The sequence below is a fragment of the Homalodisca vitripennis genome, chromosome 2 (assembly GCF_021130785.1).
Source record: "Homalodisca vitripennis isolate AUS2020 chromosome 2, UT_GWSS_2.1, whole genome shotgun sequence".
Lineage (NCBI taxonomy): Eukaryota > Metazoa > Arthropoda > Insecta > Hemiptera > Cicadellidae > Homalodisca > Homalodisca vitripennis.
Window position 1 is genome coordinate 3,226,354 of NC_060208.1, and position 26,932 is coordinate 3,253,285.

General features: G+C 36.6%; 1 protein-coding gene across 1 annotated transcript; it reads left to right on the forward strand.

Moving 5' to 3' along the window:
* Positions 1–364: 364 nt before the first annotated feature.
* On the forward strand, positions 365–25,322 carry LOC124356056 (UMP-CMP kinase 2, mitochondrial-like). The gene is made up of 6 exons (XM_046807221.1): positions 365–1,226; positions 4,815–4,894; positions 5,588–5,717; positions 8,022–8,220; positions 13,029–13,208; positions 25,097–25,322. Exons 1-6 carry the CDS (start codon positions 1,097–1,099, stop codon positions 25,236–25,238), a joined length of 861 nt encoding a protein of 286 aa, XP_046663177.1. The 5' UTR covers positions 365–1,096; the 3' UTR covers positions 25,239–25,322.
* Positions 25,323–26,932: the final 1,610 nt, after the last annotated feature.

A 26,932-nucleotide genomic window follows, 5' to 3' on the forward strand; every position in this document is an offset into this window, starting at 1 on the left:
CAAAATATTGTGGTAAGGAGCAATGAGCACAACGTGAATAAAGTTTTCATTCAGCATTGTTTGTGTTGTGTATCTTCTAAAGCTCCCTGTTATCATGTAGAGCGCGCCAAAATATTGACACACAAAGGAAATCTTGAAATATTTGGGCATAGCTGTAGAGAGCCAACACATGTAAACTGTAACTCAATAAAACATAACCACATATACAGTGACATGAAGGAACGCTATATTGTTATTGGCTAAAACATTATCAGTAAAAGATCAAGTAGCGAGTAATAAGGCTTCTTTATTGTAGTCTGTCACCTTTTTGATCATTTTATGCTACCGTCCTGGTTGAGGTTGTTGTTCCTGATTGCAAAATACTTTTGTTTTGTAAAATTCCATCACGTATTAGTTATGTATCTATGTTAAAAATGACCAAACTTTACGTACCCAATGCTCTGTGTGCCCTGTGTATTTTATGACTAATTAACATTTTTGCATCCCCAATATACAATGAGACCATTGCATGGAATTTAGTAGACTCCAGGTGTTATCTGTGGAATCGTGTGCTTCAACTTTCTCTAACGGTTCTCGATGTTTAGCTGGTTAGAACACAGTTTTCATGTTGTGCTTTATAATATCCTACACGTATTTTATCAGTTGTTCCTTCGTTGTAACGAAGGTAGCTCAGTTTTTGTTTTGGTGGTTCATTTTCATTTGGATTTAATTGTAGTACACTCTGAGACATAATTGGTCGTTGAAAGGTACCATTAATCTCCGTCGTCACTACATTCTTGAGCGACGTGTAACACCAACAAGAGCGTGGTTGCCAAGTTTTTAAGTAAAGCTCGGATATGTGTATGTATATTGTTATATACATACAAAGATCCAAGCTCACTCACACAACTGATGGCTCAACTGATGTTACTGTACTCAAAGATAACTGCACTGTTACAATGTGTTTCTGTAATCAAATGCATTTTTAAGTAATAAAGATAAGATTTTATCACTACAACACTGAACAAACACTTAATTCTGTCAAAAGTTACGCTTAAAATGCGTTTCTTTACTTATCACTTCTTCTCACTAACATCAAGAAATATAATCAGTTTAGATGGAAAATAAAAAGGGAAGAATTTCAATTTTCGAAGTAATAAAACACTCACAATTAGTTAAATATTTTACAATGCTCTTTTTCTTGGTTGTAAATTTTTTCTCTCCAACACATTCGGATGAACTAAAAGGTAAAATGTCCACTTTTATTTGTATATAATTATAGATACATTATATTTAAAATGTTGTTATATTTTAAGTTTATGTTGTAATAATAATTACAATTATTGTTCTAAAAATATTTTATTATAATAAATTAAAGTTTTATACATTATTTATTTACAGAAAGACGTATCACTTTTGCTATTTAAAAATAAAGTATGAATCTTCCATATTTAGAATAATATATATTATAAAATTTATATATTAATGTACGTATGTACATACGTATGTACATACATACCATATATATATATATATATATATATATATATTATGATTTTTGTGTTTTCGGAATTGTCTTTGTCAGGAATAGGGCAAAGTATTAAAATGTCATAAAAGTTCACAGGATTTCGCCCCACGCACTGGCCTGTAAAAGTTGAGAAATACTCATAAGAAAAGTATTGCAGCAAACATATGTTATTAAGTGAAACAGCATGTTAAAATTTAATCACATGTTCTTTGTAAACTAATATAATGTGACAAAAATACAGTCAATGTTTACGTCATTTAACTACCATTTAAAATTTCTTTATATTTATAGTTTGAAAGCTGAAAAGTGACGACACATTTTATTTCAACTGTTTCTGCTATCACTGGTGAACACAGACTTTACTATCCAGATAATACAATTCAAATTTTAATAAAAATGCACCTTTAACTGTAAAATTTAACTAATATAAACTGTGTCCGTGCTTGATCAATAGAGTAATGCAGATATTAAAATTACTATCTTACATTGGCTACAGATATAAAGAATAAAACCCACCTTAGTTCTTTGTTTACCACTTTGGTTACCATTTTCATATTTCTTTACAAATATCCATCCTTCCACGTTAGCAGTTCTCAGAACTGCGTACGTACATATCTTGTTGATCGGGACAACAAAGCCAGCACATTCACGGTACCGGAAGTACGTACAATCAGTTCTACCCAAAGTGCACATACACGAGCAAAACCTAACATTAGAACCGTACGAAATTTCGCTTAACATCTGAAGCTCTTAACCAGTGGCGTAGCGAAGGGGGGGGTCCAGGGGGTCCGGACCCCCCCCCCCCGAAATTTTAAGACAAATAAAAAAATAAAGCATGGAGCAGGAGAAAAAAGGAGAGTTATCATTACTCTTGTCTACAAACATTAAATTGATTGATTTAATTGATTAAAGTGACCGTTGTTAAAAATATAATTGTCCTTTCGTTTAAATCATAAAGTATCCAACGATAATTTTGGGCTCGGTCTTTCGGATACTGTAGTGTAATCACGGTATTTCTATAGGGCGCGGTCACGTGACGTCGCAAAGTAACCTGAACCGTAACACGGCGAACAGTTTAAATTAGCGACCACTTCGTTCAAATTCGTCTTGGGAACGTAAAATGACTGCTTGGAATTAAGTTACGACGTTGATTTTAGTGTCATTTAACTATAGATGTGTATATAATTATCGAAAAAAAATATAAAAAATCACTTTCGGTCGGAAAATACACTTGAAAAACTCTACTGATTAGAACTTCAACTAATTTGGACTTCAATGATTGAGGTAAACGTGGTGTTTTTGATTAGGTTAGGACGACGATTTTTGTTATCATTAAACTGTACACTATACCTATATAATTATCGAGAAAAAATAACTTCAGGTCGGTAAATACCGAAGAAAAGCTCTCTACAGATTCGTTTTGACGATTTTGGATTTCACTGGTTGAGGTAAAAGTGGTACTTATAATTTTGCTAGGACATTGATTTTAGGTATTAATTCAACACAGACTAATAAATATATAATTATCGAGAAACAAAACAATAAAATCACTTCCGGTCGGAAAATATCGAGGAAAAGGTCTACTGATAAGAAGTTCCGACTACTTTGGATTTCACTGACTGAGGTATTATTTCATTTTCCTTAGTATATTCCGATCGGAAGTGATTATTTTTGTTTTTTTTTCTCGATAATTAATTATATATTTATTAGTCGGCGTTGAATTAATACATAAAGTCAATGTCCTAACAAAATTATAAGTACCACTTTTACCTCAACCACTCAACCAGTGAAATCCAAAATCGTCAAAACTTGAATTTGAGAGAGCTTTTCTTCGGCATTTACCGACCGGAAGTGATTTTTTCTCGATAACTATATAGGTAGTCGAGTATAGTTTAATGATAACAAAAGATCGACGTCCTAACTCAATCAAAAATACCAAGTTTACCTCAATAACTGAAGTCCGAAGTAGTTGAAGAATCATTAGTTTTTCAGGTGTATTTTATTTCCGACCAAAAGTGATTTTTTGATTTTTTCCCGATAATTATATACTCGTCTACAGTATAATGATCGTCATTATAACTCATTCATAAATACCTCAATCAGTGAAATCCAAAGTAGCCGAACTTCTAATCAGTAGAGTTTTTCCGGTGCATTTCCCGACCGTTAGTTTGATCTGTCATGGGCGTTTGTCAACATTTGAATGCATTTATCGAAGAACTTGTAATTTAAACTTGGGTATTCGGCCAAAACTCCTAATAAAAACAGTACAGTATGAATACCATACAAACCTTTAGGAATAAACTATGATGTAACCTACTTTAGTATGTTGTTATCTATTACCAGCGAGACTTTGTAGCTGGAACCCTATTCCTAGGTATCGGGATTCGCACTCATTGGGTTAGGAAATAAAATATGATGTAAACTACTTTAGTATGTTGTTATCTATTACCAGCGAGACTTTGTAGCTGGAACCCTATTCCTAGGTATCGGGATTCGCACTCATTGGGTTAGGAAATAAAATATGATGTAAACTACTTTAGTATGTTGTTATCTATTACCAGCGAGACTTTGTAGCTGGAACCCTATTCCTAGGTATCGGGATTCGCACTCATTGGGTTAGGAAATAAAATATGATGTAAACTACTTTAGTATGTTGTTATCTATTACCAGCGAGACTTTGTAGCTGGAACCCTATTCCTAGGTATCGGGATTCGCACTCATTGGGTTAGGAAATAAAATATGATGTAAACTACTTTAGTATGTTGTTATCTATTACCAACGAGACTGTAGCTGGAACTCATTGGGTTAAGAAATAAAATATAGGTTTCCTAGTTGTCATGCACCGAAACAGACGACAGGAGCATGTTTTGATGCTTGTTACTACGCAAAGGTGATTAGACTTGAGTAAAAGAAACGACGAACGAGTACAACGGTTTTTCGAATATATGATTCACGATTTCCGTATGTCCTTTCTCATACATAACATGTAAAAAATGAATACCGTTTCAACCTCCTTCCCATGACAGTTAGTATGTTTACTCGTCTCGAATTAAAATCCTTGTCTCAGATTCGACTCAGTTATAGATTTGCTAACAAATGGATGAAGTTTGTACAATATATATATTTTATTACACGACTTTTTTAAAAGCTCTATTGTTATTGATATCATAGATGTTTCAGTAGAGTCTTTCCTACGTGAGCAATCATTCAAAGAGACAGCGAGATTTATGGTAGAAGTATATTATTAGTAAGTTTAAAACACGTGTATCTTCACTCAAACTTTTCTGACTTTGTTTCATTTTTGCAGAAATAGGCTTCAAGGACAGTTCAAAATTCGGAGTATTTTATTCCCTACAGACCATCTTGGACACTTTGGACGAGACAAGGGTAACGTTAAATTCTTGGTAATGTTTTTAGTGATAAAGTGTAGGCAGATCGTTCACACTACATTATTTCTGTAGTAATTTTGTAAAATTATAAAATAATGAAATTATCCGTCAATGATGTGTCACATTATAATGTGTTTGCTGTATGTGATATTGTTACTTATTTTACTATTGCATTAATTTTATTCAAACATTCAAACGAAAGCATTTATTAGTCCAAGAACAACATATTGCCCCTAATTTGATCTCCATCACATCTATCCACAAGCATCTGAGCACGATGATATATATAAAATTATCCGGATTATCGAAATTACCTTTAAAAAGGCCAGTATAAAATATTTAAGTACACAAATATTTTAAAATTTTATATTATCCCTTATACAGTAAAGGTTTTAGAGGTTAAATTAATCAAAAACATCTTTTACGTCCAAATACTGTTTTGTAATTTGTTAGTAGCAACATGTAGTATTAACATCAAACACTATTTGAGATTAAAAAGGAATGTGTAATACATTATCTACACATCGAATAATGGACTATAGTTAGTTTATAATTTATAATACTCAAATATGCTCTCACTGTTTTTAACACCGATTAAAAATGGAAATAGTAAAATTTTTTAAGCCTAAGCCTTGTACTAAAATCAAGTATAATATTTATACAATGTAAGATACCTGAATGTTACTTCCAGTACCAGAATAAACCCAAGGTACACCAGCTGCTGGGGGTATTCGAGAACCACTGCAAGCCGAGGGACTCCAGGCCTCTCAGTTCTAGCAGACCATACCCATTCATCGTTATAGAAGGGGCTCAGAGAACTGGTAAGCAATGTTGTAATAGTACTTTCTGTAGGCTTTTTGATGTTAAATACTTATAAGGTGTGTGAAGGAAACAGGACCTAAAGAAGAGATCAGATTGCAGATTTCGAAACATAGTGTTACTGATTTCTTGTTTCACTGAATGATGGCAAATGTCCGTAAAATTCCTGTTTCCTTCACAATCCTTCCATTATGAAAAATAACCTTCAAGAAAAGAATTTTAAGGTGTATTTGAAATAGCGTATTCAACTAAACTTGATTTCCTAAAATTACATGACGAATATCAGTTCAATACCACTGTACAAAGGAACTAGGCGTGTAATGTATTAACAAGAATACTTCACAGTTCAATACCACTGTACAAAGGAACTAAGCGTATAATGTATTAACAAGAATACTTCACAGTTCAATACCACTGTACAAAGGAACTAAGCGTATAATGTATTAACAAGAATACTTCACAGTTCAATACCACTGTACAAAGGAAGTACGCGTATAATGTATTAACAAGAATACTTCACAGTTCAATACCACTGTACAAAGGAAGTACACGTATAATGTATTAACAAGAATACTTCACAGTTCAATACCACTGTACAAAGGAACTAAGCGTATAATGTATTAACAAGAATACTTCACAGTTCAATACCACTGTACAAAGGAAGTACGCGTATAATGTATTAACAAGAATATTTCATAGTTCAATACCACTGTACAAAGGAACTACACGTATAATGTATTAACAAGAATACTTCACAGTTCAATACCACTGTACAAAGGAAGTACACGTATAATGTATTAACAAGAATACTTCACAGTTCAATACCACTGTACAAAGGAAGTACACGTATAATGTATTAACAAGAATACTTCACAGTTCAATACCACTGTACAAAGGAAGTACGCGTATAATGTATTAACAAGAATATTTCATAGTTCAATACCACTGTACAAAGGAACTACACGTATAATGTATTAACAAGAATACTTCACAGTTCAATACCACTGTACAAAGGAAGTACACGTATAATGTATTAACAAGAATACTTCACAGACATTTGGGGTACCGCACATTGTTAAATCAAAATGAGCTCCAATGTAGTAGGGCCTTAGAATGTGAAACCATAATGAGTTCTTGGCTTACATGTTAACATTGCTCATGTTAATACTGCGTTCCCTGTAACCGGATCTAAAATCAAATCTTATGTACAATTTATTTTACGTGCGATCTTATGTACCTACTCGTATTTCATTATGATCAAAATGTTCATATTTTTCATTATGAATTTTGGTGGCCATTCAATCCTTAACACTGTAATATGATATTTTAGAATATATATAAATATACAAGTTAGTTGACTGTTAAAATCTCGGTTCTTCATTTCTCGAATTTGTACAAGGTGCAAGGTACAAGGTACCCCACACCGCGTGGCGTAAAATTTCAAGTATAGAGATCATTTCATTACGCTAAATGTAATCACATGCTAAAATATAATATGATTGTATTCAGTTAGATAACTAATGTTCTAACTAATTCTCAGAACTCGCATTACTATTATAAGGCCGATGAAAATATGTTCGCTAACGCTCAATCAAAGCCCATGGAGCGACTTGCACCTCGATGTTGCTAATATCGAAATGAAGCTTCTTTCAAAAGTTCAAGTATATAGGTAGGGTAAGTTTATTCTCGAAATATTATGTGGATAGATGATAAATATGGACAGAAGTTTATTCTCGAAATATTATATGGATAGATGATAAAGATGGACAGAAGTTTATTCTCGAAATATTATGTGGATAGATGATAAAGATGGACAGAAGTTTATTCTCGAAATATTATGTGGATAGATGATAAAGATGGACAGAAGTTTATTCTCGAAATATTATGTGGATAGATGATAAAGATGGACAGAAGTTTATTCTCGAAATATTATGTGGATAGATGATAAAGATGGACAGAAATGATTGTAGCCCCTCGTCTGACAGGCATCAGTGACGATGACGTTCAGCTAACAATTTTGAGATAACAGCCTCGCTTTAATAATACAGCAATTTGACATCAACTAATGGTGCAAGCTACTTACTGCTAGACTGTCTTTTACTGTTACATTACCTTACTTTTTAACATCATAGAAATCCAAGAGAGCCCATTTCTTTCGCTGTGTTTTGTAAGAAATCTGTGAAGATAATACGAGTTAAGCACATTTTTATAGTTACAGTATAATGCGTGCACAACATTTCACCCGACACCAGCTCTAGTTATTGCAATATTTTCTTCGCGGTTTATAAAAAGTGAAATATTTTCAGGCAGACGGATTTTAGGGAAAGCGCTAGCCAAAAGTATAGGTGCAAAGGCAGTTGTGGGAATCCCCAGATGTATGATCAAACTGAGACACCAATTCGACACGGAGAGTGAACTGAAGCGGACATTCTTCGGATTGTGCAATTACATCACGGCCTTCAATATCAGACACATGGTGGAGAACATGCCGGTGGTACTCATAGGGTAAGTTGGATGCAGGGATCATACCTACATCACAGCAAATAGAAACACTGACTTTCCTGTTTAGCCAAGTTTACTCAATAAGTACACTATTTAGTTCTAGAATAAACATTATTTCAACAGTTATGTGTAGGAGTATTTCGTTTTCCTGCTTCAAGCAAGCTATTAAATTTGGCAGCCATGGAAAAATTATGAGAGTGAATTTCAAAATTACGAAAGGATTTTATGATCTTTTGTGATTTCCAAAAGATGTAATGACAATTACCCATATAATAATTATTATTAATATAAGTTTGTGGTCTTCTTTGTTTGAAGTTTGTTATTGACGATGGAAAGATTGTGAAGGAAAGAGAATATTTTTCTGAATTTGCTATTGTTCATGATTGTATTGCCTGTCTTGTAATTTTACATCAGTATAGAAATTTGTTTATCTAATTACCATGTTAATGTTTTGAAATCGAATGGACAAAATAATTCGAGATATCTTGCGTCGTTGTGATGGTAAATAAATTAGCATGAGAATGCGTTTTTTTATTTATTTATTATTTATGTATTTATTTCCAACGGACATACTCTCCATTTTTACATTTAAGATCCATATAATTAACTTATAACAACCCTAAACAAGAATTTCTACAACAAAACATGTGAAAGGCTGAAAAATGATATTAACATAATACATTATGGCAAGGCGTGATATATAACAAGAATAAATATATATATATATACTTAGTAAAATAAAGCCATACTGAACTTTTGGAAAGGTTAATTAAGTAAGAAATATCGTGGATTCTTATGTATTTTTACCTGATAAAGCTAATAAAATAGGTTTCAGAACTGTACCTGTAGTAGTTTTTGAGGGATTCTGGGTAAATGCAAAAAATTGGGGCACGAAACAATGTTTTTTTAAGTTTGATGTACAATAACTTTGTTAAATTGGTAATAAATACATAAAATCAACAGACATTAATTGTAGAGAATTTAATTCTGAGAAAATTGATATAATCAAAGTCTAAAATAAAACAGAAATAAGTACCAAAAAGGAACTCTCATCATTAAGGAACAAACATTTTGTTTTTGTTTTATTTTAACTAAATACCGTACGGTATTTCTTTACAGCTAGTAATGTATTATACTGAATAAAATCGATTTTTTGGTTCAGTATGGCTTTATTTTACTCTTTACCCAGGAATTCAGGCGAAATATTTCGCTAGCTGTAACTCGCTAACGAAGCGTTTTCGGACCTATATAACATTTTTTCATTATTTTTACTAGTACAATGTGCTGTAGAAGTGGGGGGAGAACTTCATGAATCACCCTGTATATATATATATATATATATATATATATATATATATATAAATTTTTTAAAACTGTAACAATACCAACATGAAAACAGCAACAATAAATAAACTATAACAATAGAAATAACATAATAACTAAATAACATAATAAACTATAACATAATATAACAAGAATAATCATAACAATGTTTAAAAAAACAGCAACAGTAAAAATAACAATAGTGACAAGATAATCTATGACGCATTTAAGTTGGTAGCACTGCACCTTTCACTTTCCATTTCAATGTTCTCACACCATCGTGGAACAGGTCGACAGTAGAAGGCAGGTTGTTGCCGGTCCTCTGCAGGCGTGCCACCGTGTTGTTTGCTGCATAGTTTGTCCCATAGTGTTGCCTAATGAAGAGGTCATTGGAACGAGTGCTGGATGGTGTCTTGAAATGGAGGAGTTGAAGGACGTCTGGGCAAACCATCTCACCGTTCACCAACTTGTGGAGAACTACTGAGTCAGCTACAGTCCTGCGAGTCTCAAGATGTTCTAGTTCAAGTTTGGAGTACAGATCATCAATTGGTACTTTTGTCATGCTAAAAGACAATTAGTTTACAATACGAGTTAATTGCAAGGGAGGGTACTTACACTTAGGGAGTATATGATCGTTTCATGATCGTGACAACAGTGCATTTTCCATCGCATTGTTGAGTGTTTAAAAATAACTGAACAGAAAACAATATAAATAACGTCTAACTTTATCAGTCCACATCAAACTGAAACATTGCTTACAGAATTATATTATCGGAATGTCCCGCCCTCACTATGAAACGCCATTTTTAGTCACCTGGTGTTAAAAAGCAAAACTGCCAATAATACGCATCTGTCTGTACATATGAGTTAAAATGTGATTAGTTGAAGCTTCACCGACCAATGACCAATAGTGATGAGTATGGGTTTTTATCACAGGATGTTAGTGGGTTTTTTTTTGTTAAAGTTGTGTTCTTCTCGATTACATAAGTCTCTTATTTTCCTTATATATCTGACAGATATTTATGCAAATACTTTTGTTTTGCCAGATTATATTACGTGTTTAGTTAATAAGGAAGATACAGATACAGTAGTCAAACAGACAAAGAGTTTGTGATTAGTGATAGATACATGCACTGAGTACGCCTACGGTCTCCGAAATTCCATTTAGTTATGTGTTTAGTTAATGAGGAAGATAGTCAAACAGACAAAGAGTTTGTGATTAGTGATAGATACATGCACTGAGTACGCCTACGGTCTCCGAAATTCCATTTAGTTATGTGTTTAGTTAATGAGGAAGATAGTCAAACAGACAAAGAGTTTGTGATTAGTGATAGATACATGCACTGAGTACGCCTACAGTCTCCGAAATTCCATTTAGTTATGTGTTTAGTTAATGAGGAAGATAGTCAAACAGACAAAGAGTTTGTGATTAGTGATAGATACATGCACTGAGTACGCCTACAGTCTCCGAAATTCCATTTAGTTACGTGTTTAGTTAATGAGGAAGATAGTCAAACAGACAAAGAGTTTGTGATTAGTGATAGATACATGCACTGAGTACGCCTACAGTCTCCGAAATTCCATTTAGTTACGTGTTTAGTTAATGAGGAAGATAGTCAAACAGACAAAGAGTTTGTGATTAGTGATAGATACATGCACTGAGTACGCCTACAGTCTCCGAAATTCCATTTAGTTATGTGTTTAGTTAATGAGGAAGATAGTCAAACAGACAAAGAGTTTGTGATTAGTGATAGATACATGCACTGAGTACGCCTACAGTCTCCGAAATTCCATTTAGTTACGTGTTTAGTTAATGAGGAAGATAGTCAAACAGACAAAGAGTTTGTGATTAGTGATAGATACATGCACTGAGTACGCCTACAGTCTCCGAAATTCCATTTAGTTATGTGTTTAGTTAATGAGGAAGATAGTCAAACAGACAAAGAGTTTGTGATTAGTGATAGATACATGCACTGAGTACGCCTACAGTCTCCGAAATTCCATTTAGTTATGTGTTTAGTTAATGAGGAAGATAGTCAAACAGACAAAGAGTTTGTGATTAGTGATAGATACATGCACTGAGTACGCCTACAGTCTCCGAAATTCCATTTAGTTATGTGTTTAGTTAATGAGGAAGATAGTCAAACAGACAAAGAGTTTGTGATTAGTGATAGATACATGCACTGAGTACGCCTACAGTCTCCGAAATTCCATTTAGTTATGTGTTTAGTTAATGAGGAAGATAGTCAAACAGACAAAGAGTTTGTGATTAGTGATAGATACATGCACTGAGTACGCCTACAGTCTCCGAAATTCCATTTAGTTATGTGTTTAGTTAATGAGGAAGATAGTCAAACAGACAAAGAGTTTGTGATTAGTGATAGATACATGCACTGAGTACGCCTACAGTCTCCGAAATTCCATTTAGTTATGTGTTTAGTTAATGAGGAAGATAGTCAAACAGACAAAGAGTTTGTGATTAGTGATAGATACATGCACTGAGTACGCCTACAGTCTCCGAAATTCCATTTAGTTACGTGTTTAGTTAATGAGGAAGATAGTCAAACAGACAAAGAGTTTGTGATTAGTGATAGATACATGCACTGAGTACGCCTACAGTCTCCGAAATTCCATTTAGTTATGTGTTTAGTTAATGAGGAAGATAGTCAAACAGACAAAGAGTTTGTGATTAGTGATAGATACATGCACTGAGTACGCCTACAGTCTCCGAAATTCCATTTAGTTATGTGTTTAGTTAATGAGGAAGATAGTCAAACAGACAAAGAGTTTGTGATTAGTGATAGATACATGCACTGAGTACGCCTACAGTCTCCGAAATTCCATTTAGGTATGTGTTTAGTCTACATTAGGGAAACAAAACATTTAATATCACTACGAGTGAGTGATTACATTAGGTAGACGAAATGTTAGTATACAAATTTGGACATTGCGGAACATATCTTAGAAGCCAAAAGCGAATGGGTAGGTCTATATTCTAGCCAGCGATTACTGTGGAATATTCCTGTGTGGAGCGGTTTGGGTTAGTGGTTTTAATTACTTGGAAACAGCTTTCCACATGAGTGTGGAACGGTATGAGTCAACTGTGCTGACGACAACAGAGGAAGTCTTGATGTCGTACCTCCGGTGGGGTCTCCAGTTAAGCATTAAGCAAACAGAGATAACCACATTCCATTTGAATACAAGAATGCCAGGACCAGTGCTAAAGTAACCCGACACCTGCGTATCTGAGCATCACTTTGGATAGAACACTCTCAATGACGAAGTGGACTGGATTTCTGGTATCAATAACTCCTAGTTAACTAGACCATGTTTGATGATCACGAAATATTTCTAACTGTACCCGTATATATTGCTGCTGATGATGACTACAGAGACTAACATATTAGAAATGTTTTCTTCTTACATCTTATCGAGTACGTACTCTTAGAACTTTAATAAGTCCACAAAAAAGTATAATTGTGTTCTAGGTATTGGATGGATCAAGCTACATTTAACATTGCCAAAGAGTATCCCAATGTGTTGCCTCCTCCTTCGTCCTTCATCTACAAGTTCCCTACAGATCTCTTGGCACCTGACATCATTTTCTATCTCAACACACCCCGCGAAGACCTGCAGGGTAATCTCCTTAACCTGGACTTCAACAGAAAGTGAGTCCGTACAACTTCTAATATTCTGACCATTTCTGATATCAATTGTAATTGATATGAATTGTAATAATTATTATATTACATTAATATTATGTTTACAAAACATAATCTAGAATTTGTAAAGGCAACCAAAAACATGAGGTAAATAGATAAACCTAAAATTCGAGTAGAAGGTGGAAGGGGATCCCCCTACTTCTACTAGTCTACACGTCAAGTGAAAATAATGCTCTAAAATGTCAGTTGTAAATAACTTTGTCAAATGGTAACTGTTTTTCTTTGTTTTTTTTTCTTCAATTTGTGTGTTTATTTGTTTGTTTGAGTGGTGACAATTTCTGAACATTCTACATTGTAGTCTTCTGTAACCAAAGTACTCGTATTAAAGTTGATGCAATACACATGATGTAGCTATGGTGGGAAGGGTTGATTCAATAGGAACGTTGGGTTACTATCCAGTTCACCTTCCTCTTATTGCAGCGTTAGGAATCTGATAATACCACAGACTTGACTCCTGTAATCTGTAGGTTATGTTCGCCAGACTAGGAAGAAGCTAGGAAGCACAGTGACGAAGAAGCTCAAAACGTACACCAACAGTTTTAATGTAGATGCAGAGGTGTTATCGTATAGCTGATGTCAAACTGTGTATCTAAGCGGAAGTTGAAATGAAGCTGAACTCAACATTCACATTGAGGCACTAAACAGAAATCGGCCAAAATACTAACAACTGAGGACGGCACAATATCGATGACTTTACACGTGCGAATTAGCTACTTTACTATTCTTCTATGTATCTTTATACTTGTTTCTTCATTTGGTCATTTTGCGATCAGTAACATTTTCATAATTTTCAGAGTTCTATAATGTGGTGAGTCAATAAGCTGGGTTACATATCTATAATTAATAGAAAGTTGGGTAAAAATACTATACAATATGTATTTTGAGAGAGTCTCCAGAGAAATATTAAATATTCTTATTTGTAACTACTACGTCGTTGTTTAAACTCTAAAATAAGTTTTTTATCTACCTACTTTTGACTGGAAAAGTTCTTTTTAGTACTGTCTTATACAGTACGTTAGAACACAATATTTACTAAAAGATGGCTACCAAGATGGCCGGCTTCAATTTGTTACTCCTGAAGTTATGATCTACTGTTTTTTGTATGTAAATATTGGTTAGCTTTGTTATGAGAGATATCTTACATGGTCATATACAACTAAGTACTATTTGTTCGTACAATTGGGTGTTTCTCATAAGTCTCAACACAGTTGAATAATCCCCTGTTTAACTTATAGCCATATCCTTTGTTAGTTACTTATCCTGGTCTCACTTGTCAAATCATTAAACTTGATTAGTTATTCACGGGTCACGTCAAGATTCCGCTTCTGCCACTGCCCTCTTGATCAGTCCCATTGCCCAGCAATTTGTACCGAGTAGCTCTGGTGCACGTGTTTCTGCTTGATTCAGCTCTTCGTCTTGTTGTTCTCTTCTTTCTTTGGTTGCGTCATGTCAATATCATGTTGTGTTTGTATAAAAATAATCTTGAACTCTGACGAAGCATTATGATTGAGATACTAATCTTGAGGCATTCTTGGTGAGTTTCTCGTTAGATTCTGCGATTTAAATTGTTCAAGCATTAGGGTGACTAGAGACAGAACCCCTCGTGAACTGGATCACATAAGCTCACTGAGATCTGAGCTGAGTAGAATGGTCTCATGTGCTGAGAAGGACCTCACAATTAAATATATTAACAATGTTCCTCGGATTAAAGAGAATAAAAAATGTATAACTTTCAACGATACACAAATGAAACTTTATTACCATTTTCAATATACACATTGCATAAGAAACAAGTTGATGGAGTTAAGTAAGGCACTGACAATGTCATCATATCATGTTATTGCTTTGTTGGAAACTGGCTGAAATCCTGAATTAAATGATTCTGAATTGGAATTTGTAAACCACAAGTTATCCAATACAGGTATGTAACCACAAATTATTCAATAGAAGTATGTAACCACACGGTTTCAATAGAGGTATATAACCACTAGGTATTAAATAGAGGTATGTAACCACAAGGTATTAAATAGAGGTATGTAACCGCAAGGTATTCAATAGAGGTATGTAACCACAAGGTATTAAATAGAGTTATGTAACCACAAGGTATTAAATAGAGGTATGTAACCGCAAGGTATTAAATAGAGGTATGTAACCACAAGGTATTAAATAGAGGTATGTAACCACAAGGTATTAAATAGAGTTATGTAACCACAAGGTATTCAATAGAGGTATGTAACCACAAGGTATTAAATAGAGTTATGTAACCACAAGGTATTAAATAGAGGTATGTAACCACAAGGTATTAAATAGAGGTATGTAACCACAAGGTATTAAATAGAGTTATGTAACCACAAGGTATTAAATAGAGGTATGTAACCGCAAGGTATTCAATAGAGGTATGTAACCACAAGGTATTAAATAGAGGTATGTAACCACAAGGTATTAAATAGAGTTATGTAACCACAAGGTATTCAATAGAGGTATGTAACCACAAGGTATTAAATAGAGTTATGTAACCACAAGGTATTAAATAGAGGTATGTAACCGCAAGGTATTCAATAGAGGTATGTAACCACAAGGTATTAAATAGAGGTATGCAACCACGAGGTATTCAGTAGAGGTATGTAGCCACAAGGTATGTAATATATCCCCGCTGACTTTGCAATACTACAGGATGTTGCCTGCAAGTGTAGTGGTATTGGAGTGCTTGTTTCGTACACAATTCTTTGCAATACTACAGGGTGTTGTCTGTAAGTGTAGTGGTAACGGAGTGCTTGTTTCGTACACAATTCTTTGCAATACTACAGGGTGTTGTCTGCAAGTGTAGTGGTAGCGGAGTGCTTGTTTCGTACACAATTCTTTGCAATACTACAGGGTGTTGTCTGCAAGTGTAGTGGTAGCGGAGTGCTTGTTTCGTAAACAATTCTTTGCAATACTACAGGGTGTTGTCTGCAAGTGTAGTGGTAGCGGAGTGCTTGTTTCGTAAACAATTCTTTGCAATACTACAGGGTGTTGTCTGCAAGTGTAGTGGTATCGGAGTGCTTGTTTCGTACACAATTAATTCTTTGCAATACTACAGGGTGTTGTCTGCAAATGTAGTGGTAGCGGAGTGCTTGTTTCGTAAACAATTCTTTGCAATACTACAGGGTGTTGTCTGCAAGTGTAATGGTATCGGAGTGCTTGTTTCGTAAACAATTCTTTGCAATACTACAGGGTGTTGTCTGCAAGTGTAGTGGTAGCGGAGTGCTTGTTTCGTACACAATTCTTTGCAATACTACAGGGTGTTGTCTGCAAGTGTAGTGGTAGCGGAGTGCTTGTTTCGTACACAATTCTTTGCAATACTACAGGGTGTTGTCTGCAAGTGTAATGGTATCGGAGTGCTTGTTTCGTAAACAATTCTTTGCAATACTACAGGGTGTTGTCTGCAAGTGTAGTGGTAGCGGAGTGCTTGTTTCGTACACAATTCTTTGCAATACTACAGGGTGTTGTCTGCAAGTGTAGTGGTAGCGGAGTGCTTGTTTCGTACACAATTAATTCTTTGCAATACTACAGGGTGTTGTCTGCAAGTGTAGTGGTAGCGGAGTGCTTGTTTCGTAAACAATTCTTTGCAATACTACAGGGTGTTGTCTGCAAGTGTAATGGTATCGGAGTGCTTGTTTCGTAAACAATTCTTTGCAATACTACAGGGTGTTGTCTGCAAGTGTAGTGGTAGCGGAGTGCTTGTTTCGTACACAATTCTTTGCAATACTACAGGGTGTTGTCTGCAAGTGTAGTGGTAGCGGAGTGCTTGTTTCGTACACAATTCTTTGCAATACTACAGGGTGTTGTCTGCAAGTGTAGTGGTAGCGGAGTGCTTGTTTCGTAAACAATTCTTTGCAATACTACAGGGTGTTGTCTGCAAGTGTAGTGGTAGCGGAGTGCTTGTTTCGTACACAATTCTTTGCAATACTACAGGGTGTTGTCTGCAAGTGTAGTGGTAGCGGAGTGCTTGTTTCGTACACAATTCTTTGCAATACTACAGGGTGTTGTCTGCAAGTGTAGTGGTAGCGGAGTGCTTGTTTCGTAAACAATTCTTTGCAATACTACAGGGTGTTGTCTGCAAGTGTAGTGGTAGCGGAGTGCTTGTTTCGTACACAATTCTTTGCAATACTACAGGGTGTTGTCTGCAAGTGTAGTGGTAGCGGAGTGCTTGTTTCGTACACAATTCTTTGCAATACTACAGGGTGTTGTCTGCAAGTGTAGTGGTAGTGGAGTGCTTGTTTCGTACACAATTCTTTGCAATACTACAGGGTGTTGTCTGTAAGTGTAGTGGTAGCGGTGTGCTTGTTTCGTACACAATTCTTTGCAATACTACAGGGTGTTGTCTGCAAGTGTAGTGGTAGCGGTGTGCTTGTTTCGTACACAATTCTTTGCAATACTACAGGATGTTGTCTGCAAGTGTAGTGGTAGCGGAGTGCTTGTTTCGTACACAATTCTTTGCAATACTACAGGGTGTTGTCTGCAAGTGTAGTGGTAACGGAGTGCTTGTTTCGTACACAATTTTTTGCAATACTACAGGATGTTGTCTTGATATTGCAATACTGAAAATGTCTTTTATATACTTGTACCTCATCGCTACCTCATACAACGATTGGCTTGTGTATATATCCACCAATACAGACAGCTGTTAGTTCTAGAGCAGTGACGGATACTTGCGGTGGGTGACTTCAAACTACTTCATATTGTTTGGGATGATAAGTTTTGATTTATTGATAACTCCTCGCGTCACATCATGGCTGCCCTTCATGACCTCACCCAATTTAATTGTACAAGAAATCAGCAAGGGGTTATTTTGGATCTGAGTTTTTCATCTTTCATAGAAGTGACTTGAGGCTCTTGATTACAACAAGAGTGTAGACCCAGATGAGATTCCTCCTGCCATACTAAGGTAATGCGCACCCATACTCGCTGCACACTTGTCAATATTATTTAACTCACTTCTGGCTGCTGAGATTGTCCCTTTCCCAGTGGCCACTCAACGATGTCCAACCTCCTACTGTTTCAGGATTTTGTTACTACTGTCTTATTTTGTCAATTCGTGCCAAGTCTACTGCATGTACTTGGTTTACTCTGAGGCGCTTGACGGAGTTTGTCATGACTTTCTGATTGTAAAGCTTGCTAGTGAAATGGATAATGAGCTACTTTGGCGACCGTACTTTATCTGTAACATACAACAGTACTGTTTCTGCACCTTTCTCAGTACTGTCTGGTGTTCCTCAGAATTCACCCCTAGCCCTAAATTGTTTATCATATTTATCAATGACATTTTTAAAATTATTCCAGTTATTAAAATTATTCTTGTATTAACAAAAGATACGAAGATCTATACTAGAGTTCTTGAACATATCGAAATGTCAAGTGCTCTCTTTTTCACGCACAGCTTTGCATTTCAACTTCAAAGTGATCTTGGAGTCGTTATAGCACTGGCTATATCTACCCTGCTGATCGTATCGCTAGTATCACCTCCAAGGCATAATCTCTATTGGGTTTTACCGGTAAGTCAATTGCGCCTAAGAACAGTGTGAGGATGTACATGCTCGCTTTGTGAGGATGCCCGGTGTACGTTTGAGTTTCACTTACTTAGAGACACCAATACCACAACTGGAACAGCTTTTCTATCTGAAACCTCTCCATATTTAACTGGGGCGAGTTGAACAGTGTAAATGCTCGCTTTGTGAGGATGCCCGGTGTACTTTTGAGTTTCACTTACTTAGAGACACCAATACCACAACTGGAACAGCTTTTCTATCTGCAACCTCTCCATGTTTAACTGGGGTGAGTTGAACAGTGTACATGCTCGCTTTGTGAGGATGCCCGGTGTACGTTTGAGTTTCACTTACTTAGAAACACCAATACAACAACTGGAACAGCTTTTCTATCTGCAACCTCTCCATGTTTAACTGGGGTGAGTTGAACAGTGTACATGCTCGCTTTGTGAGGATGCCCGGTGTACGTTTGAGTTTCACTTACTTAGAGAGACCAATACCACAACTGGAACAGCTTTTCTATCTGAAACCTCTCCATGTTTAACTGGGGCTGAGTTGAACAGTGTACATGCTCGCTTTGTGAGGATGCCCGGTGTACGTTTGAGTTTCACTTACTTAGAGAAACCAATACCACAACTGGAACAGCTTTTCTATCTGCAACCTCTCCATGTTTAACTGGGGCGAGTTGAACAGTGTACATGCTCGCTTTGTGAGGATGGCCGGTGTACGTTTGAGTTTCACTTACTTAGAGACACCAATACCACAACTAGAACAGCTTTTCTATCTGCAACTTCTCCATGTTTAACTGGGGTGAGTTGAACAGTGTACATGCTCGCTTTGTGAGGATGCCCGGTGTACGTTTGAGTTTCACTTACTTAGAGAAACCAATACCACAACTGGAACAGCTTTTCTATCTGAAACCTCTCCATGTTTAACTGGGGCGAGTTGAACAGTGTACATGCTTGCTTTGTGAGGATGCCCGGTGTACTTTTGAGTTTCACTTACTTAGAGACACCAATACCACAACTGGAACAGCTTTTCTATCTGCAACCTCTCCATGTTTAACTGGGGTGAGTTGAACAGTGTACATGCTCGCTTTGTGAGGATGCCCGGTGTACGTTTGAGTTTCACTTACTTAGAGAAACCAATACCACAACTGGAACAGCTTTTCTATCTGAAACCTCTCCATGTTTAACTGGGGCGAGTTGAACAGTGTACATGCTCGCTTTGTGAGGATGCCCGGTGTACGTTTGAGTTTCACTTACTTAGAGACACCAATAACCACAACTGGAACAGCTTTTCTATCTGCAACCTCTCCATGTTTAACTGGGGTGAGTTGAACAGTGTACATGCTCGCTTTGTGAGGATGCCCGGTGTACGTTTGAGTTTCACTTACTTAGAAACACCAATACAACAACTGGAACAGCTTTTCTATCTGCAACCTCTCCATGTTTAACTGGGGTGAGTTGAACAGTGTACATGCTCGCTTTGTGAGGATGCCCGGTGTACGTTTGAGTTTCACTTACTTAGAAACACCAATACCACAACTGGAACAGCTTTTCTATCTGAAACCTCTCCATGTTTAACTGGGGTGAGTTGAACAGTGTACATGCTCGCTTTGTGAGGATGCCCGGTGTACGTTTGAGTTTCACTTACTTAGAGAAACCAATACCACAACTGGAACAGCTTTTCTATCTGAAACCTCTCCATGTTTAACTGGGGCGAGTTGAACAGTGTACATGCTCGCTTTGTGAGGATGGCCGGTGTACGTTTGAGTTTCACTTACTTAGAGACACCAATACCACAACTAGAACAGCTTTTCTATCTGCAACTTCTCCATGTTTAACTGGGGTGAGTTGAACAGTGTACATGCTTCGCTTTGTGAGGATGCCCGGTGTACGTTTGAGTTTCACTTACTTAGAGAAACCAATACCACAACTGGAACAGCTTTTCTATCTGAAACCTCTCCATGTTTAACTGGGGGCGAGTTGAACAGTGTACATGCTTGCTTTGTGAGGATGCCCGGTGTACTTTTGAGTTTCACTTACTTAGAGACACCAATACCACAACTGGAACAGCTTTTCTATCTGCAACCTCTCCATGTTTAACTGGGGTGAGTTGAACAGTGTACATGCTCGCTTTGTGAGGATGCCCGGTGTACGTTTGAGTTTCACTTACTTAGAGAAACCAATACCACAACTGGAACAGCTTTTCTATCTGAAACCTCTCCATGTTTAACTGGGGCGAGTTGAACAGTGTACATGCTCGCTTTGTGAGGATGGCCGGTGTACGTTTGAGTTTCACTTACTTAGAGACACCAATACCACAACTAGAACAGCTTTTCTATCTGCAACCTCTCCATGTTTAACTGGGGTGAGTTGAACAGTGTACATGCTCGCTTTGTGAGGATGCCCGGTGTACGTTTGAGTTTCACTTACTTAGAAACACCAATACAACAACTGGAACAGCTTTTCTATCTGCAACCTCTCCATGTTTAACTGGGGTGAGTTGAACAGTGTACATGCTCGCTTTGTGAGGATGCCCGGTGTACGTTTGAGTTTCACTTACTTAGAAACACCAATACCACAACTGGAACAGCTTTTCTATCTGCAACCTCTCCATGTTTAACTGGGGTGAGTTGAACAGTGTACATGCTCGCTTTGTGAGGATGCCCGGTGTACGTTTGAGTTTCACTTACTTAGAGAAACCAATACCACAACTGGAACAGCTTTTCTATCTGAAACCTCTCCATGTTTAACTGGGGTGAGTTGAACAGTGTACATGCTCGCTTTGTGAGGATGCCCGGTGTACGTTTGAGTTTCACTTACTTAGAGAGACCAATACCACAACTGGAACAGCTTTTCTATCTGAAACCTCTCCATGTTTAACTGGGGTGAGTTGAACAGTGTACATGCTCGCTTTGTGAGGATGCCCGGTGTACGTTTGAGTTTCACTTACTTAGAGAGACCAATACCACAACTGGAACAGCTTTTCTATCTGAAACCTCTCCATGTTTAACTGGGGTGAGTTGAACAGTGTACATGCTCGCTTTGTGAGGATGCCCGGTGTACGTTTGAGTTTCACTTACTTAGAGAAACCAATACCACAACTGGAACAGCTTTTTTATCTGTAACCTCTCCATGTTTAACTGGGGTGAGTTGAACAGTGTACATGCTCGCTTTGTGAGGATGCCCGGTGTACGTTTGAGTTTCACTTACTTAGAGAAACCAATACCACAACTGGAACAGCTTTTCTATCTGAAACCTCTCCATGTTTAACTGGGGTGAGTTGAACAGTGTACATGCTCGCTTTGTGAGGATGCCCGGTGTACGTTTGAGTTTCACTTACTTAGAGAAACCAATACCACAACTGGAACAGCTTTTTTATCTGTAACCTCTCCATGTTTAACTGGGGTGAGTTGAACAGTGTACATGCTCGCTTTGTGAGGATGCCCGGTGTACGTTTGAGTTTCACTTACTTAGAGAGACCAATACCACAACTGGAACAGCTTTTCTATCTGAAACCTCTCCATGTTTAACTGGGGCGAGTTGAACAGTGTACATGCTCGCTTTGTGAGGATGCCCGGTGTACGTTTGAGTTTCACTTACTTAGAGAAACCAATACCACAACTGGAACAGCTTTTCTATCTGAAACCTCTCCATGTTTAACTGGGGCGAGTTGAACAGTGTACATGCTCGCTTTGTGAGGATGCCCGGTGTACGTTTGAGTTTCACTTACTTAGAGAAACCAATACCACAACTGGAACAGCTTTTCTATCTGAAACCTCTCCATCATCGACGTGTCATCTTTGATGTGATTTTTCTCTTCAAGCTGATTAATGGACTGGTGGATTGCCCTGATCTTCTGGAGTTGATAGATTTGAGTGCCCCGAAAGGGACGAGATCCCGGTCAGTCTTTGGTCAGAGATTCCTCTCCACAAGGCTTCAGAGGCTTGGTGGCAAGATGTCTGGGTGTGTTCACTTTTTCCATGGTTGTTCATCTTTTCTATTGTTGTTCTGTTATTAAATTATTATTATTACAATTTATAACACAATGTGTTTTTTTACTGTTATTGTTTGTTACTGTGATTGCAGTTTGCTATCGTACTATTTGTAGATTGTTACTTATGTATTTATTTAGCTTTTTACGTGCTTACTGTTTACTAATGATATTATGTACTATCTACAATTTGCCATCTGACTTGTACCTTATTTTCAAAATGGTGCCTACCGTTGGAATCAATAAAAATAATGTCTAAAAAACACACAAGTAAACGCATAATAGTACACTACAAACCACAATAAAACTCTTGGTAATAAATATAAAACTGAAATGCTTAAAAAAGCTATGACACGTTCATTAGTCGTATCGAGCACATGGAGCATCGTTGGTTCATTAGTCGTATCGAGCACATGGAGCATCGTTGGTTCATTAGTCGTATCGAGCACATGGGGCATCGTTGGTTCATTAGTCGTATCGATCACATGGGGCATCGTTGGTTCATTAGTCGTATCGAGCACATGGGGCATCGTTGGTTCATTAGTCGTATCGATCACATGGGGCATCGTTGGTTCATTAGTCGTATCGAGCACATGGGGCATCGTTGGTTCATTAATCGTATCGATCACATGGGGCATCGTTGGTTCATTAGTCGTATCGAGCACATGGAGCATCGTTGGTTCATTAGTCGTATCGAGCACATGGGGCATCGTTGGTTCATTAATCGTATCGAGCACATGGGGCATCGTTGGTTCATTAGTCGTATCGAGCACATGGGGCATCGTTGGTTCATTAATCGTATCGAGCACATGGGGCATCGTTGGTTCATTAATCGTATCGAGTACATGGGGCATCGTTGGTTCATTAATCGTATCGAGCACATGGGGCATCGTTGGTTCATTAATCGTATCGAGCACATGGGGCATCGTTGGTTCATTAATCGTATCGAGCACATGGGGCATCGTTGGTTCATTAATCGTATCGAGTACATGGGGCATCGTTGGTTCATTAATCGTATCGAGCACATGGGGCATCGTTGGTTCATTAGTCGTATCGAGCACATGGGGCATCGTGGGTTCATTAGTCGTATCGAGCACATGGGGCATCGTTGGTTCATTAGTCGTATCGAGCACATGGGGCATCGTTGGTTCATTAGTCGTATCGAGCACATGGGGCATCGTTGGTTCATTAGTCGTATCGAGTACATGGAGCATCGTTGGTTCATTAATCGTATCGATCACATGGGGCATCGTTGGTTCATTAGTCGTATCGAGCACATGGAGCATCGTTGGTTCATTAGTCGTATCGATCACATGGGGCATCGTTGGTTCATTAATCGTATCGAGCACATGGAGCATCATTGGCATTTCCTTGTAAGGTTCTTTTTCTATTAACATTTTTCAGCTAGAGAGCCACTGTTAAAATGGCGGTGGTTTGTTAAAAGGGCGTTTACAGATCCAATACTGTACTATTTTTTCACTAAATTACTATCCAATCTAATGATTTTAAGACGTTAAGTATAGACTTTAGCACATTAATTATGTAAACTGACAATAACCTCGTGATCTGATAATGATCATCTTGTTGATGAGAACAACTTTACGTGAACTACCACAGTACAGTAGAACGGCCTCACTATAGGCTAACATAAGTATTTAATACTACGAAATTTAGTACTACCACATTGGATAACTAAGTCAGGTTTTGTGGGAATTTTATATATTTTTGAACCATTGTAAATAAAGCATTATTAAAGTGTGTCTTTTTACGAACTTTAATATGCTGCAGCCCCTAAACAAGTAAGTTAAAAAAATATATACGGTTTTCCTCAAATAAAATAGCAGCTCAATGTTGAAATTCTAAAATCGTATTTTTAATTGGCACTAAAAATTAAGTGAAGTCCCTCATTTAACTTGGTAAATTTATTTGTTTAATATACGCCAAAGGTTGCTCAGATAATATAGACACTCTCTATACCTTTGATCTCGTATACTCTATCATTACCTTTAGCACTTGAATTGAAAGAATAATAACATTTTTCCAACGTATTTTATGTTTTGTCTGTATTTTCACAAATACAGCTTTGCGTCATAACATTGCTGCGCTTTACTTCCATATTCCCATATTTTGGTCTGGAATCATATTTGGTGTGATGCTCATGCCATTTCAATTTTTAAATTAAGCAACTCACAGTCAAAGATAAACAAATTGCAAAAACACCAAACTTCCTAAAGGAAGCATTTTGCAAAGTTTCAAAGCTATCTAACATCCTACCATATTAGTTTTAACTTTTTATTTAAATTTTTCTAGGATAATGGAAATCTACAGAAGAATGAGGGAGCCAAATGTGACTGAGATTCACGGCAGATATGTGACAGAGCAATTTATTAATGAACTGAGGACTGTTATGAGAGGAAAACTTCAACACAAGTATCCACATCTTGTTTTATAGTAGACTAATCACGTCAACGTTATAACTATGTACAGTGTAAATAAGTCAACCATTGTATTTGTAAATAAATAATACCACAATTAATTCTGAAATTTATTTATTTTATCCTTTTGGATCATATTCATATATGTAAATTGGGGTGTAGCCTACAACTTGACCCTGTAAACAATATAACCCAATAATGTAAACTCAGTCAATTGAATTCAAATTTTACTACAAACAAGAAAACAATGCGGTCTTAGACGAAGTTGTTTGTTTTAATTATTCCTTCGTTTGACTATTTTATTAGAAAGCTGTTAAAACTGTAACTAACTTATTAATGTATAGAGGGAAGTTAATTTTTAACTAATATAAATTTATTTTATTTTCTGTAATAAATATACAAGAATTACTACAATGTGTTATAAGACAAAAGAAACGGATTGACTCTGGAATCCTCAATTCTACTAAACCCCTTGAATATAATCTTTGTTTGGAAGATGGAAATGACCTGTAATGCACTGCACTATTACTGGAGAGGAAGGTGTTTTAGGAAAAAAATATGATATCAGAATAGGCCTACATGGTTTCACGTATATGGAATGGCATTGTACAAAATACTTTATTTACAAAGAAATGTATGTATTTTAGAGTTTTAAAGATTTAAAGTTTCACAATGCTCGGCCCCGTACCGCTGGTGACACTCAACATTGGTTCGATCACCTCCCCCCCCCCACAGCCCGCCCTTGGCACCGTCTGTAAGACAGCTTGAGCTTTAATTAAGAAAAATTGTAATCTTTCAAGTGAAAGCAAACCATTGATTGAACCAAATGTGCTTAATAATTTTTGCATTGATGCTGTAGAAAAAATCCAAAGACATATTTCACAACCCGTTATAGGGGCTGAAAATCTTGTCACAAATGTAAGCTTAAGACGTTCTAGTTATAGGCCTGATAATATGTGTTTGTTTGAGTGGAAAACTGTTTCATCAAATGATGTCTTAAAGGCTGTTAAACATCTCAGTAACTCATTTACAACAGTAATGATTTTTACGACATGCCAAATAATTTCTTGAAGCAAATAATTCCAAGCATTTCAACTCCTTTAGCAATTTGTGTAAATAGTATGTTACAAGAAGGGATTTTCCCGGACGAGCTTAAAATTTCTAGAGTTTGTTCTGTTTTTAAGAAGGGACCCAAAGATAAACCAGAAAGCTATCGTCCTATTTCTCTTGTGCCTGTACTATCAAAAGTTTTGAAGTCATAATTTATAACCAGGTTATATTGTTTTTAGAAACAAATGATATTTTGTCCAGATTTCAGTTTGGCTTTATGAGCGGTAAGAGTACTCTGGATGCTATTGAAGAATTAGTATCACAAATCCTGCAGGCCTTTGAGGCAAGGTCCTTTGCTCAGGTCACCTTTTGTGGCCTGAGTAAGGCCTTTGACAGTGTTGACCATTCAAACCTTTTATCAAAGTTGCATTTCTATGGCTTCCAGGGTGTGTCTCTGAGACTCTTTGAGTCTTATCTTAGGCAGGTAGTGTGCATTGATGGTGACCAGTCACAAGAAGTTTACTTGAGGTTTGGTGTTCCCCAGTGATATGTCCTGTGACCTTTGTTATTTTTAATTAGTATTAATGATTTACCTCACAATGATACGTCATTTGTAAATGTTTCCAGTAGCCTCCTAGACTTAAAAATTTGGTAAATAACT